We start from the raw sequence: 16827 nt of genomic DNA, 5'->3' as shown, positions 1-16827 counted from the left end.
ACTAAATGGAGAATGATTGACAGCCGCAGAGGAGGGAAAACAAGGTTTCTGTAAATATATTAAAATATATAAATATATATTATATTAAATATATTAAATTTCTAAGCCAATTAAAAGCTAGAAATTAGAGAAAAAATTAAGTTGCCTACACTACCAGTCAAAAGTTATTGAACGGTAAGTTTTTTTAAAATGTTTTTTAAAGAAGTCTCTTCCTGCATTTATTTGATCCAGTACAAATACATCTACTGATGCTAATGGACACATCTTCAGTGATGTTCCTGGACTCTTTGAGTGTTTCGGGTCTTTCAACATCATACACCCTCATCCAGGCGACCCAGCAGTGGTTGATCAGACCACAGCCTGTGTCCAGTTGGCAAATCTAGCTACCCTTCCTCCATGGGTCTCCTCTCTTTAGCCCTATCCATCTTGAGGCTTTCTCTGCTGCTTCACTGGTGTTGCGGATGTCTCTTCTCCTCCTCACCCCATCTATACCTAACAAGCTGAAGGCTCTGGCCAGGGATCAGGCTATAAAGCCCCTGCATCCTACCTCTATTGGGAGACACCTAGCTCTCCATCCGGCTTGTCTGTGCTCACTGACCAGTCCCTCGTACTTGGCGAGCTTCCTCTCAAAGGCCTCTTCCAAGCGATCTTCCCAGGGGACTGTAAGCTCCAACAGAACTACTTGTTTAGTGGACTCCGACAAGAGTACGATGTCGGGTCTTAAGGTGGTGATCACAACATGGTTGGGGAACTTGAGTTGCTCCAAGTCCACCAACAGTTGCCAGTCCCTTGCAGTGGCCAAGATACCAGCAGATGTTTTTGCGGCAGGTTTTGGCAGCTCTCCAGCTCTGACAAAAGCAATGGCTTGCTTGGAGGGTCGGGAGCGCTTGGCCCACTCGACTCCTGTAGCAATGGCTTCCACAATGGCCTTCAGTACCTGGTCATGCCTCCACCTGTACTTTCCATCTCCCAGTGCCTTTGAGCAGCAACTCAAAATGTGCTCTAGGGTTCCACGCTTAGAGCACAGTGAACCTGCTGGAGACTCCACTTTGCCCCATATGTGAAGGTTTGATGGACTGGGAAACACATCATATACCATAAATAAAAAATAAAAAAAATAAAAAAATAACATTGTGAAATATTTTTACTAGCATATTTAAAATAACTGTTTTCTATTTGAATACATTTCAAAATATGATTTATTGAAATTGCAAAACTGAATTTTTAGCAACATTATTCCAGTCAAATTATTCTTCAGAAATAATTCTGATATGCTGCTCACAAACAAACAAAAAACACTTATTATGATAATGTTGAAAAGAGCTGTGTAGTATTTTTTTTTCAGGTTTCTTTGATGTATAGAAAGTTCAGAAGAACAGCATTAAACTGAAATAGAAATATTTTTGTAAAATGGTGTCTTTATCATCACTTTTGGTCATTTAAAAAATCCGTGCTAAATAAGAGTATTAATTTCTATAGCCTAATTTATTTTCCAAAAAAATTAAATTAAAATTATACTGACTCTAAGCTTTTGAATGATATATTGTATAATGTTGCAAAAGGAAATACTCATCTGTTTTAAATATTGCTAATCAGCAGATCATCATATTAGAATGATTTATGAAGGTCATGTGACACTGAAGACTCGAGTAATGATGTTTTATGTTATATTGTAATGTCTCACACACACACACACACACACACACATATATAATATAATATAATATAATATAATATAATATAATATAGTGAGTGTGTGTGCGTGAGAAAATGACTACGCCCCTGGCTTAACGGATAATTATATTAGGATCTGCCCAGAATCCCAACGACAGTTCTGGTAAATTGTGTCAAAGGAAGGTCCAATACGCATGTGCAGGTTATCCCGGTTACAATCCTCGTGAGCGCGCACGCCTTTGGAGTGTTCAGTCGTCACTGACGGCGTCGTGCAGCCAAGGGACAACAATCACCAGGAGAACGCTGAAATCACGAAGGTACGCTAGCGATTAAAAAACGCGTATTATTAGAGTAAACAGAGCTGTTTGAGTGATGATTGATCACTGGTTTATTGTAGCTACTCGTTTTGCTCGTTTTTAACAGGTGCAGTTGACGGTCACACGCCCAGTATAACTTAGTCCCGCTATTTAAAGCATTTGTGAATTTACGCGCGACTAGCGGCCTGGTATTGATTAGCTCGACACACATTTACATATTACATACATTACTCCTTCATGTTTTGAATATTGTAGTTATATGTTGTATAAAAGGAAAATAAAATAAAAATGTTAATGGCGCGCGCGCGCGCGAGAGAGAGAGAGAGAGAGAGAGAGAGAGAGAGAGAGAATTTAGTTTGATGTTGTCCAATTTATTGAATAATATTGCTTAGGTTTAATTTTGTAAAGCGCATCTTGATAGCAATGAACACGTGTCGGAAATGGGCTCTGAACAATGACAGACAGTAACGTTAAACACACTGTCAGCACGTTACTAAGATACTCATTTTAACGTGATAAATGGTCTGTCTGAACTTATTAAACTAAATAATTATTGTGAAATAATACAGGAAGACGCCACACCTTTTGTTAGCATAAATCTGAGCACTGTAGGTGTGGCCGTGGCTAGTTATCACGTTTTACTCCAGTAAAATGTTTAAATAATCATTTAAATCGTTATTGCCATGGGATACAAATCAAAGCGGTTCAAAATTAATTGACACCATAGTAGGGAATGTTGTCACAAATGAAGGAGAAAATTGTCTCAATGGGCAAAAATATTAAAAGTAACAAACCTCCAACCATAGTCTAGACAAACAGTCTAATTAATAAATTATATAATATTTTTTTTCTTATAAACAAGTGACAACTTGCCCCACCCTAACACTTAGGGAAAATGCTCTGTACTGAGATTGCACTTAAGTTAAAAGCTTTAATTACCATTTTACTCTTTCATTATGTTTGAATGTGTGTCAGTGCAGTATAAATGTGTTCATTTGCTACCCTAACCATTATAAAGACATGACAGTGCTGGAATTTTAGTTTGGAAAGTGGGACCAATTGAAAACTGAAATCATGCTAAAGAAAACAAGATTTATGTAATTGGAAGCTCGACTCAAAACCTTTTAGTTACTGAGATATAGTCGCTGTGACAAATGCCCCCTGTCTCTTTTATATGTATTTATATGCACTGGCACACTTTTAAAGAATATTACATTTTTCTAAATCCAATTAGTATAGCTATTTAACATATGCCATGTTAATCAGGAAAAGTTAATGTAGCTCAATGTGGAGAGTATAATTTTGTGCTTTGAGTAATTCCTTCATTTGTCTTCAAGAGGTTAACAGTGAAACATTTTGTTGATTTGGACTGCCCAGCTTTAATTTACCTACTGCACATTCTAAAGCTTTAAATAGTGTCTTGCATGCATATATTTACACAATTTAGAGAATGTGTTTATACGTTCTACAAGAAGTTGATAACTGGAGTCATATGAGTCATATGTCCTCATTAAAAGTATGATGAAGTTTGAAATGGCTAGCTGTCACAGATACATTAATTTGAGATGCCTTTTAAGGTCCGATTAGACAAAACATATTTTTTTTGCAGTGAGAAGCACCTTTTTTAAATTGTTTGCTATGGCAGTGAGTCTGCCATATGGCTGCAATGATGGAGGAGAAACTTGTGGTGGCTGTCGCGGGCTATCCGGAGCTGGCTTCTATTAATATGACAGTTTAGTTAACAACACACTAGAGATGTAGAGAGCACGCTATAAGCTAATCCTTGATTAGACTGACAGGACAGCTGATTTAGTGGTTTCCTAGAAACATAATCCACAGAGCACTGCTCTTTTGCAAGTAAAAAAAAATCAACTACAAAAAGGGGCAAGTTTTCCAAACTTGAAAAACACGTGCTGATTGGGGCCTAAGAGCAAAAATATTTTGATCAGAAAATACGTTTCTGTTTCTGCTGGTCACAGCCTCTCTCCTGACTTTCTGTCTGTGGTAATGTGTGTAAATGAAATGTGAATCCAATGCTGGGTTCACACTGCATGATTTTCAAAGTAATTGGATTACTGCTCTTTTCACACCGCATGACTGTCTGGGGTATCATATAGAATAGTTGCTGTTGTATGCACACTACATGATGGATCAGTGACAGGTCGTCACGCAGTACACAACTTTTTATTAGGAAGACTACAAATTTTGTTTCACTACCAAACACAAACCAGAATGGAGACAGGAAATAAGGTAAGATCACACAGGAGACTAGTACTATCTCACAAGAATGGGTTTATTTCTGTCAAAGGTAACACTTTAGAATAATGGTCCATTTGTTAATGTTAGTTAATGCATTAACATGAACAAACAATGAACAATACATGCATTACTGTATTTATTAATCTTTGTTAACGTTAGTTCATGAAAATATAGTTATTCATTGTTAGTTCATGCTTATTCACAGTGCATTAACTAATGTTAATAAGCACAGCTTTTGATTTGAATAATGCATTAGTAAATGTTGAAATTAACATCATCTAAGATTAATAAATGGTGTAGAAGGATTGTTCTTGCTTAGATTGCCTAAAATAGTTTACTAACGATAATTATGGATCATTATTCTAAAGTTTTACCCTGTCAAAAACTGTGAAGGAGAGAGTGGTTGCTTGTGATGTTCTTTTGGTGGTTTATCATGACTTCTCCCCCTGAACTTTCCCTTGCCCTGTATCATCTTCTCTCATTTGTTGTAGGTCATTACCAATGTCATTTCCAATTAAAACCTTTTTCATTTTGCCAGACTGTGTGTTGCCGACAGGTCCAGATATTTAGCATGCCAAATATCTGCGACACATTGGCGCTTCTGTTAGATTGTGTCATTGATAATACACAATATGCGATTGTCACTCATGTGCAACAAGCACCAATTTGCCTCCATTTCAAGCATTTGTCTGTGATTTCTGAAAACTGTCAGTGAGTGAAATTCAGGGCTAAAATAGTGGAGTGTATGCCTGGCATAAGTGAAACACTATTTCGAAAATTATTGCTTTTCATTGAACCTTTCTCTCTATTTTTCAACAGAAATGGGTCGCCTAACAGTGCTATTAATCTGTTTGGCTCTTGTGGTATCAGTTGTGGCCAGACGAGGGGGTGGAAGTAAAGGTGGATTCAGTTGGGGGAAAAGTGGGGGAAGCTCATACAAAGGTGGAAGCAGCAGTAGTAATAAAGGTACGTCATCACGTGGGACACACTCGTCCCCTGGAAACTATCCTCGCCAACCTCAAGTACCAAACCAGAATCCACCCCCCTACCCTGGTACTGGAGGTGGGTATCCAGGGCAGGGCAGATATCCACCAGCAGGCTCTAACCCAGGTCAAGGATACCCTAACCAAGGCAGCTACCCAGGGCGTGGTGGTTACCCGCCCCAAGGTGGTTATCCAGCCCAAGGTGGTTATCCACAAGGTAACTACCCGGGGCGTAGTGGTTACCCAGGACAAGGAGGTTACCCAGCACAAGGTGGTTACCCAGGAGCAGGTTCATACCCCAACAGGAACCCTGGACAAGCCGGAGGATATGGAAATCCTTACCCAGCTGGAGGCTCTTATCCAGGTTATCCAGTCCGGGGAGGTTCCAGCCCTAATCAGTTTGGTGGAGGTGTTGCAGGAGCAGGTGCAGGTGGATATCCTGCAGCGGCACAATATCCTTACTGGAATCCCAACAACAAAATCATGAGCCCAGGCTACGGTGGCAACTACGGTAGTTATGGGTATGGCGGCAGATCACCTTTTGCCCAGTCAGTGCATAACATGGGTATGGCCCCTTCATATAAATCACAGGGGTTTGGCAAGCAGGCGATTATGGCTGCTGGGGCTGGAGCTGTGGCTGGTATGGCTCTGGGATATGGCCTCGGAAGTTTCCCTCGCCCCCGTTTCCAATTCCACAGCCCACAGGAGGAATACTATTACAATCACTACATGTACAGACGTTACGGCCAACCTCCCCCTGACGGTAACGTGAACTCTAACTCTCGAGGTGGAAAACCAGGCAATGCAGGGTCGACCTCTGCAGGACAAGGAAACATTAACCCTCATGACATCTTCCAGAATCCTCCACCACAGTCCTATGATAGCTTCATGGACAAGTGTGTGAAGAGGACAGACTTGCTCCGAGGGAAACCGGAAGGAGGATCGAGGAGATCCACTGACTTTAAGGCTCAAGAAGCAGAAGTAGCCAATGATCCTACTGGTGCTCAAGAAAATGCCACAAGCAACAACAGCACTGCAGAAAGAAACACATCCAGAAGCTCTTTATTTGTAACCTCAAAGCCACCCGAAACACCCAGTCAGCCTCTAATGCATACCCAGGAAAAAAAAGCAGAAGCTGACGGTGATGATGATGACACTGTTAGCATTATGGAGATTGGCTATCCTATGCTAATTGAGCAAATGAAAGCACGACGTTGTGTCGAGCTGTACATGGTCTATGCGGAACAGCATGCAGAAAAACAGGTGCAGGTTCGCAGTAACCTAGATGACAAAACTGGCACTGGTGGCAGTGACTTACCTGGACCATTTGGCCATGGAGTCATGCTACTCTTTACTAGCATTCTGTCGCTCATCTTCATTTCCCTTCTACACTGAAATTCTGGAAAGGGTTACACATGAAGCCATTGAGTCAGAAAGAAAAATGGATTGTTCGCACCCATCAAATGTTATCTGAGGAATTTGTCTTGGATGCTTACAGACTCTGGACAAGGTACTCTCGAAAGACTAATTGAAGATTCAACAAAGAATTTCTCAGAATGACTCCTGTAAACTTACCCTACTAAATTGCAACATGAGCCACCTAACAATTTGTCATGTGCCCACATTTCATAGCAATTTCCAAAGTAGCAAAAAACATTTGCATACATCTACTTGCATACAACTACTACAATATTCACCTTCTATCACTGCCACCTTCTTGCATGTGTTTTGAAGAATAAAAGTTCATGTTCAATGACAGCATAATGCATGAACCCTTTAATATCTCCAATTTAAACAGAATTGAGCATGCCATTCGCATTTAACTTATTGTTTTCCACTGGCAACAGCAATAACAGCAAACCATGATTATTTTGTTTTTAACATGGAATGGTGACTTCCAGCTCTGTTCACATGATAGCACTCCTACTTGTGGAAAATTTAGTTTTGTAGTGTTTTCTCTGATTGTTTGGAATGATAACTTGGGTATTAACTTTCTACTGCTGTATTTATTTATTTTAAATTTATTATCATAGGCAATTTTAATGTTTTTTTTTTTTTTAGTTTTTTTTTCCTCCAAGAATCCACTACTGTTAGTTTTGTTATTTTTACTTCTTAGGGGCTGTTCACAGTGAACTAGGGATGAGCGTTTTCCGCAAATATCACATTCGAATATTTGAGCTCACAAAAGACGAATATTCGAAAATTTGTTTATTTAAATTAAGTTTAATGAGAGCGACATTATTTTTCAGCAAGATTTATAGTTATACACTATAAACTTGAACTTTACACTACATCGTGTTTTGTAGCTGAAAACCTTTAACAATGTGTGCAAACAAACAAAAAAGTACAGATTAAAAGCAAAACAGAAAAAGGTAACAAAGAAAAAACGTAAAAGCAGCCTGCAGCAATTAGACTATTGTACAGAAGCCTACATTTAACTTTGAAACTTTTAAACTGTCAGCAAATCTTATTATTATTATTTTTTTTTTTTTATTGTTTTACATGTTATTGTTAAGGAACACAGGCATATCAACATGATTGGGGGAAAGTTGGCTCCTTAGTCTGTTAAAAATAAGGCCAGCTGCAGAGAAAACATGCTCTGACGGCACAGACATTGCCGGGACACACTAATAACGTTGTGCTAAGCGACTAAGTTTTGTGAAGCGCTTCATGTTTTCGTTTCACCACTGAATGGGATCCTCATCTGGTGGAATACATGGCTCCAGCAAGAACTGTTCCCACTCATCTCGGCTGTACTCTTTGTAATCATCACAGATGAACTGGCTCTGCCTTTTCCGACGAGTTGCGCGCATCCTCTTCATCGTTGGTGGTGACGGCTGCATCCGTGCTACTCGCATCAAGGAAAATGCTCTGGTAATGTTCAAAAGAGATGCTGCAACAATGTTCTTGAATTTGGTCACTTTCTGTGATTCTCCACTGCTTTTTAACTCTATATGTACAATAACAGCCCTCTTGTCAGTTTTATTCATATTAGATGTACAGGTACTATGGCACTCATGCAGTTGAACTCAAAGGGATTAGATAAACATTTTTATAAAGCTGGATCTTTAACAGTTACTCTTGATGTGCTTTCTCTGAATATTACTGCTGAACATTAAAGTAGATTATCAACATAGCATGGCACTTTGCTAAATCATTTATCTAGGAGGCCTGTGGCTACCACTGGATGATCAGTAGGAGGCAAAACTTAACGCCTTTATTATTGCTCAGCTGCATATCTATTGTTATGCCTTTGAGATGTTGTGAATGTAGAAAATGTGTATAATCTTACCATCACTGTGATTAAAAGGATTAAATGCACCTTAGTTCTGTGTCTGCCTTTTTCCCATTTTAAAATTTCAGAAAAATCTTAAGGATGAAATATTTTTTAACCTTGTTCTTGAAACCTCTAAATTTGGCCTAGTGATTGCTCCAGTTCATGTTAATAGATAATTTACTCCTTTTTTTCAGATGTCACGTAATGTCCAATGTAAAATTTGGTCCCTGAAGCAAAAGCAGTTTTTCCTATTATGGTGCCAGGTAAGCTGAATGTATACCTGTGTTCAGTGTGTTGTGATCATTTCCCTTGGTGGAGTCATTTTGTTGTTTTTGTCTTTTGATAACCGTTCAAGTGTACTTGATATCCTCATGTTGACACATGCAAGATAGTAGCTGACTCATAAGTGACCTAATTATACCCTAAGTGGAAAACAGTGGGCCTGTTGTGGTTATAAGACTATGAGGAGTGACAAAATACAGATACTGGTCTAATTGTGTTAAAACATGCAAAGGTGAAAACTGTCAGAACCATTTATTATAACCAGTGTTTTGAAATCCAAATTAACCCTTGGGAAGAAGACTTCAGCACAACAGTGGATCACTAGAGATGAAAATCCCTTGTTTGGTGCTCATTACTGTGGTTAATCAGGCATATACACACAAAAACAAAGATCACAATATGTTTCTGTTAATGATGCAATTTGAGACATGACACGAGACACATGCCACAAACAGGACACTGGTAGTGATAGAAGACTAAAGATCAGCAAAAGATTGTACAGTGAAAACACATTTTTCCAACTTAATTGAAAACGATAATGTCAAATAAAAGGTTTAATTGACCAGTGTTGGTTCTAATTGGTCAAGGTTGTAAAAATCCAAGACAAAGTCTTGTTGGAGTCTTGAAATCATGGTATTGTGAACTTACAAAACGGCATAAATGGATGACAATGTATAGAGTTTTACCACCAGTCCTGCACTCCTATAATCTTGATGAACCCACATACACCGTAAATGTAACTATCATATCATATGTGGCCCATATGGGGTTCCTAGAGCAATGGTTGCCAACATCTGGAGGGCTACTTTTCTGCAGACTTCAGCTCCAACCGTGTTCCAGCACACCCTTAGTATAATGTTAAGCACTGTGATAACCAACTGTTCTAGAATGCAGCAGCCAGAGTGGTCTTAAACGAGCCGAAGAAAGCTCCTGTCACACCTCTTTTCATCAGCTTGCACTGCCTGCCAATAGTTCCTGATAGCATCAGAATCAAGGTACTGACGCTTGCCTACAACACAACCAGCTGGCGCTGCACCAAAATGGCCTACCTACACTTATAGTTCAGACCTAAGCACCCTCCAGACGTTTTCCTTCTGGAAGTGAATGTGGTGCCATCCCAAAAGGCACAAAATCACTCTCTCTGACCTTTTCCTGGACAGTTCCCAGCCAGTGGAACGATATGCCTATCTTAATCCGAGTAGCTGAGTCTTCGGCCATTTTCAAAAAGCATCTAAAGACACATCTTTTTCACCATCACCTGACTAATTAATAATAGCACTTACCTATTCTGTTCTAATTTATCTATCTCTCTCTCTCTCTCTCTCTCTCTCTATATATATATATATATATATATAGATAGATAGATAGATAGATAGATATATCATATATATATATATATATATATATATATATATATGAAAGAGACCTCTTGCTATGTGTACTGACTAAGTGAGACTTGTCACAGCACTTGTATATTGTTGTTGCTCTCTTGTTGGTCTGATTGCTTCTACTTTGGATAAAAGCATCTGCTAATAGACTAAATGTAAATAACCTGGCTTTGGTGTGTTTAGGGATGTAGCTAAACTATTAAATATTATTTATAAAACATTGGAAGAAAAGTACCCAGATGCATTTTTATTGACACGTGGCTATCACATGAGACTGTAAAGACAAGAAACTAACAAAACAAAATTACAAATGTAGTATACTGAATTTCATTAATATTCACATTAATACTATATAGAACATAACTTTCTAACAATCGTAAAGTAAATTTATATTGAAAAGACTTACATACCCATGCAATTTCATAAGCCCTACACAGTTATTATTAGTCACATAGCATTTAGCTTCAGGCGACCAGCTCAAAAAAAAAAAAAAAAACAAAGGAGCTCACAAAAGACAAAGGAGCAGAACTGAGCAGAGATGGTTCATATATTAGTCTACTTCAAAGTCACAGGAAAGTAGTAAAACTCGCTGGAATTTTTGCTGCTACAATGTTACGGCTAGTGTTGCTTTGTAGCTATTGCATGAATGTGCATATCATATCACACTATTTTTTTGTATAAATATTTGTTTAAATTTTAAAGGAGTAGTACACCCAAAAATGACTATTTGTGCAAGATTTACATTTGAGACATAAAAGATGTAGGCTAGATAAATACGAGTCTTTTCCTACACAGTAATACAACAATTTTTTTTTTTTTTAACAACCGTTGGGCTACACACATTGGGTTAATTGTGCTGGGTTATCTTAAAATTTGTTTGGTATTTTTTTTCGTCGTTTAATTATAAGATTATAACCCAAATATGGTTCCCGCTTCACTCCGGTTCAAATTTTAACGGTTCAGTCAGCGACTCGGCGGACGTCGGCGGCAGCCTGCATGATTATTGCAGGTAAATCGCTGTAAGAAAAAAGTAACTGTTAATATAATTGTATTATGTATATAACTGTTATAATATTAATAATGTGTACCGAGACGTTAATTAAATCCTAAAACTATTTAAAAAATGATGTTTTGATTCCCCTTAGTATTTTCTTCTTCCCCAGAATAACTTATCAGATCGATTGTAAATGAATACGTTATTCCCATTTGCCCACTTGCATTAATAAATTAAAACATTAGCTGAAACATTATCAAAACAGTTTACAGAAGTAATACTTAAGTTAACGTTAATGAAAAAAACGTCTGGTTAAATGTGAAACGTCGCCGAAATCACTGAAATTGAAATAAGCGAAAAAGTCGTACCAGCGCCCGAAATTTACATACAAATACAACAGACGTTTAATGAGTTGAGTGTAAACAAGCCATTCGACTTATTAGAAGTGTACCAGAATTATTTGAGTGTTACTTTTAAAGTAAAAAAAAAACAAAAAAACATTACATACAGTTGTTTAGCCATGCATGTTGTATTAAATCCGTTACAGAAATAATAGAATAGCCTGAATATATATATATATATATATATATATATATATATATATATATATATATATATATATATTTCTTAGAAAGTTATTACAATTTTGCATTAAATGTTAAACATTAAATATGTTAAAAGGACTCTGGTTATACTAAACACGTTAATATGTGTGTATTAGATAAATGGATTCCTTTGTAAAGGACAGATTACAACAGTGGAACCCCTGCAATCTAATAGAAACATTTCAAGGTAAGTAATTATTTAATTTAGTAATGTATAAGAGATTTTTTAAAGACTGTATCCTGGTTTCTCTCAAGACTTTCTCCCTCTACCACCAAAAAGGAGTTCTCTGCCACAGTTCCCTGTGACTTGCTCATCAAAGGTCCTAAGCATTAAAGGGTTCGTTCACCCCAAAATACATTTTCTGTCAATATGTACTCACCCTCATGTTGTCCCAAACCCTTAAAATAGTCAACATGACTACAGTGGTTCAAACTTTATGTTATGAAGCGACGATAATATTTTTGTGTGTGCAAAAATAACCACTTTATTCAACAAATTCTTGTCTCCCGTCATACTGCTATGCTATTTTCATTGCAGAACTCCAGTGTTTACACAGAACTCAGTCTCAGTATTGGCCGATGCATGCGTGTGATGCTGACAGAGGAGCCGGTGTTCAGATGTAAGTACATGGAAGCTCTGAACTGCATTCACGACTACATCAACTGTGTATGTCAACGGTTCAAACAGTTAAATAAAGTTGTTATTTTTGCTTTGTTTTTACACACAAAAACTATTATCTTCTATACATAATAATAAGGTTGAACCGCTGTAATCATGATTACTTTCTTATTGGTCATTAATAGCTTTTTGGACCTTGAAAGGTGCAATGACATTGCTCCCTATGTGTGGTTCAGAAACCTTTTGGATTTAATCAAAAATATCTTTATTTGTATTCCAAAGATGAATGAAGATCTTGCAGGTTTGAGATGACCCTCTGGTCCCACTTTGTCAAAAAAAAAAAAAAAAAAAAATTATAACTATGTGGCCTCAAGACCCTAACTAGTGGCCTAAAGATAGTGAAGCAGCATAGGAGCATTTATTGGCTTATCAGTCATTCACTATTTCTCTATATTTTTAAATTAAAGAATGAAATTAGTATATAAAATATCAAATCTTCAAGAAATCAGATTTTGTCAGAACTGTAAACAAAAATTTTGTTGTAAAAAAGAAAAGTCACAAAGTGCTTTGAAAAAACAAACATCTTTAATTTGCTACTAAATCACTCATAATCAATGAAGTGGGTTAGTTCCATATACTAGATGAATAATGATACATTTAATAAGAAACAAACCTCTATAAACAATAAACAAAAGGAAACTAAACAAGAAATGAACATTTAATATTATTAGTAACTTACTTAAGCACTTATTAATGCCAAACAATAGTAATTTTATGATTAAATGATCAATATTTTAATGCCCCCACACACCACCCCCAGTGCTACCAAAATCTGCTCCTGGCACCACCATCTGCTCTCAAGTGTTAGTCTGGAGCCCTGCTTTGGCATATACTTTGTAACTTTTAAAATAGTTTACATGCACAAACAGCTATAATATTACTACCTAAAGGAAAAGTTAAAAACAAAAAAGAATAATAAAGGCACATTAAGTTTCCTTCAGTGATTCTGCTTGTTATTCATATGTGTCATGACTGATGGTCATTCATCACTTTTATTGTTAACCTGTTTTAATTCACTACAACACTGCTGTTTATTCTGTGATCCATTTGTAAACATATACTGAATCCCTGGAATGTTTGTCTTATATGCCAGCTAAAGTTTATTTATTCTTTTTTTTTTTACTAGGGCTGCTCGATTAAGGCAAAAATCATAATCACATTTATTTTTGTAAATACTGTAATCACGGTTATTTAACAAGATTATGAGGAGGTCATATGACCAAAACTTTATATGAATGATTTATTTAAAGATAGTGATACATATCAAATATGTATTTCCTGTAAATAAGGTTGCTATGACATCTACATTATAGAGACCAGCAATACTAGTATAACAACATAGTCTTCACTGTAAGAATTTAACTTTTTTTGTTTCTTAAAGCTACAAAAAATTCTTCACTCAAGAGCAATGTGTGATTTTGAATTTGTCATTTGTTGTTTGATTAATAAGCACTCTGCGACATTTTGACAAATTTTTGCATGCATTTGACCGTGTTCTGTTCTGTTTCTGAGCACAAATATCTTCCTTTCTTTCATGCTTTTTACTGATTTGCATGTGAAATTGGCCTTTAATGGAGGAACGAAAGCACAGCGCTGCAAAGGGGGGCGGAATGGGGCCCAATAAACGTTTTAACTTGATTATTGTATTTTCATAATCGTTGGAGGCCAAAGTCGAAATCGAAATCTTTTATTTCTTTTATTAATTGCACAGCCCTAGTTGGTACTAATATGGTACACTACCTCAACAATGAGTCAAGTCAGGAACCACATGTCTTGTGCTTGGAGATAAAGAAGATTTTCATAATTTTCAGTGGAGAGGCAATTGAAAGGGAGACCTTACTTCAAGCAGTGGATGTATGCTTCAAAATATTCTACATCTATGACAAAAACTACCCAAAGCCCTCTGCTCCCATTTGGGAGTTCTTGCACCATGCAGTCTATAATATTCCTGGAGGAGTTCCTTCTACACATTGCTGCCTCCTAAAAAACTTTGTATTCAATGTTACTGATCATCAGTATAGTAGCCAAAATACACATTAATGGGTTAGTTGGCCCAAAAATGAAAATCCTGTTATTGATTACCCTCATGTCGTCCCAAAACTGTAAGACAATTTCTTATTCAATCGGACAGCTCTCTGACCCTCCCATAAACAGCAAGGGTCCTCCCACGATCAACGTCCCGAAACGTATAGCAAGGAGATTTGGTGCCTTGCTCAAGACCACCTCAGTCGTGGTATTGCAGGCCCAAGACTCAAACCCACCACATTAGGATAAAGAGTCAAACTCTCTAACCACTAGGCCACAATTTCCCTGACTTTTTACAAAGCTACTAAAATACTTTTTGTGTGCATAAGAAAAAAAAAACACTTTATTCAGTAGTTCGTCTCCTCCGCCTCACCCTAGTGCTATTTTGGAGAGTATCCACTAAAGATGTGCCATGTGGATACATTTTCTACATTGCTTTTGCTTTGCTTTGGTTTGATCTCCTTGCTAAGTTTCTGGAGGTTGATTGTGTAAGAATTTTTAGTGTAGGTTTTTAATTGGTACAGCATGTGCATATTTGTTTTGAATTTGTTGCTGTATGTGCACATTTCATTTGTTATGAATATATGTACTAGTGCATATTTGTGTTTTGAATTTAACATGCAGTATAATTTATGTATATTGTAAGTGTATTTTTTTATTATTTAATGTGTATTTTGAATGTGTACTTGTGTTCTACATGTTCACTTGTGTATTTTGAATTCAATATAGGCAAATAATTGTGCATATTTATATTAAATAATAGGCTCAACAATATTGAGTACATTTGTCTTTTAAAACTTAAAACCTGTTTTTTAAAACAGATTTATTGTTTTTCTACTTAAAAATTGTATTTAAAACAGTGTATTTTGTTCATTAAAATGATGTCATGAATAAAAGTAAATAGTTAACACAACACTTTTAGTGAGTAATAGTGCTTGATCCAGTGATAAAAATAATCTGAATCAGGAGAGAAATATGCAGATCAAGAGCACCATTTACAAGTGAAAACATTCCAAAGCAGTTCTGAACAATTGGATTTTGATGTGAGGAAACATTATTATAAAATATGGACTGGTATTTTAGCCAGAAGAGACTAAGTTAAAACACATATATGTTTGGTTTGTTTCTTAAAACATGGTCCTTTTTCCATCACAAGATATTAATCAGTGATGTGTTGGCAGACCATCAAAATAAAGTGTTACCATGTTTTTATCAGCTGTCTGGACTCTCATTCTGACGGCACCCATTCATTGTTGAGGATCCATTGGTGATCAAGTGATGCAATGCTACATTCTCCAAATCTGTTCTGATGGCGAAACTCACCTACATGGTCTGAGGGTGAGTATATTTTCAACAAACTTTCATTTTTGGGTGAACTATTCCTTTAAGATTTTAGAAACCTATTAGTGAGCAATTGATCATATAAACAAAAAGTTATTATCCTCTAATTCTTATGCTCTATTTCAAGTTTTCATTTAAAATCTGTTTAGCATGTTGTTTTGATCCTGATAATTTCATTTTATTTAATATCTGTCCCGTGAGAGAACTAGTGAGACCACCTTCACCTTCGCGCACATTTATCAAATTCATAAAAGCGTGCACCCATGTACACTCTCGTGCACTCGAGTACGTCAGCTATGGCTCTGTTTTATTCTTTTAACTGTATTTACTGATACTCTCATCACTCATGAATATTTCTGAGAGCAGAGCGGGTCTCGGCACAGTGCTGCCTCTAACTAGTTTAGAGAATGTTCTTTTGTTTCTCTTCAATGTAATTCTCGCCACAGTTATTATTTTTATCAACGTCTCCGTGTTTGTGTCCATCGTGATGAACAGATCACTGCGCAGGGAGAACCGCTTCATGTACATGCTCAGCACGTGTCTCAGTGACATCTGCACTGGCGTCTCGTATTATTATGCTGGAGTTATGGATGTACGCGATAATTTTGATTCCCCGACTCGCACTTTCTTAATCGTTCCCACTTTTCTGGGTCTGTCCTATATGGCGATTCTGGCCGCGCAAGCGGACCGCTACCACGCGGTCTCCGCGCCTTTCAAATACTCGCAGCGCATGACGCGCAACAAAACTCTGCTGGTGATTCTGGCCTACTGGGTTTATGCTTTTCTCATAGTGGCAGTTAATAATTTGGTTACTTTAGGGGTTGCTAAAACAGTTACGAGCTTTGGCACTTTTGTGGCGAACATTTTCACCATCATTATCATGATTGGGTTGAACTTCAGACTCTTCTTCATCGCCAAATTTCAGCTAGAACGCGAACCGCCGAGCGAGGAACGCGACAACAAGCGCGCGTCCATTTATCTCATCATAATAGTAGCCGTGTGT

General features: G+C 37.1%; 1 protein-coding gene and 1 long non-coding RNA gene across 2 annotated transcripts; both read left to right on the top strand.

The window, feature by feature from the left end:
* Window positions 1-1857: 1857 nt before the first annotated feature.
* Window positions 1858-8559, top strand: LOC113042913 (translation initiation factor IF-2-like). Its single transcript, XM_026201922.1, has 2 exons — window positions 1858-1991; window positions 5070-8559. The coding sequence occupies exon 2, from the start codon at window positions 5072-5074 to the stop codon at window positions 6626-6628; it is 1557 nt and encodes a 518-aa protein (XP_026057707.1). The 5' UTR covers window positions 1858-1991; window positions 5070-5071; the 3' UTR covers window positions 6629-8559.
* A 3520-nt stretch (window positions 8560-12079) lies between these two features.
* On the top strand, window positions 12080-15739 carry LOC113043850 (uncharacterized). The gene is made up of 3 exons (XR_003275802.1): window positions 12080-12116; window positions 12318-12399; window positions 15700-15739. It is a non-coding gene; the product is annotated as an uncharacterized LOC113043850 (long non-coding RNA).
* Window positions 15740-16827: the final 1088 nt, after the last annotated feature.

This window comes from Carassius auratus, chromosome 25 (genome assembly GCF_003368295.1).
Source record: "Carassius auratus strain Wakin chromosome 25, ASM336829v1, whole genome shotgun sequence".
NCBI classification, from domain to species: domain Eukaryota; kingdom Metazoa; phylum Chordata; class Actinopteri; order Cypriniformes; family Cyprinidae; genus Carassius; species Carassius auratus.
This window is presented reverse-complemented; position numbering and strand designations above follow the sequence as displayed.

Excerpts from the sequence above, each read along its gene's own strand:
- LOC113042913 (XM_026201922.1), top strand. The coding sequence starts at position 5,072 with ATGGGTCGCCTAACAGTGCTATTAATCTGTTTGGCTCTTGTGGTATCA.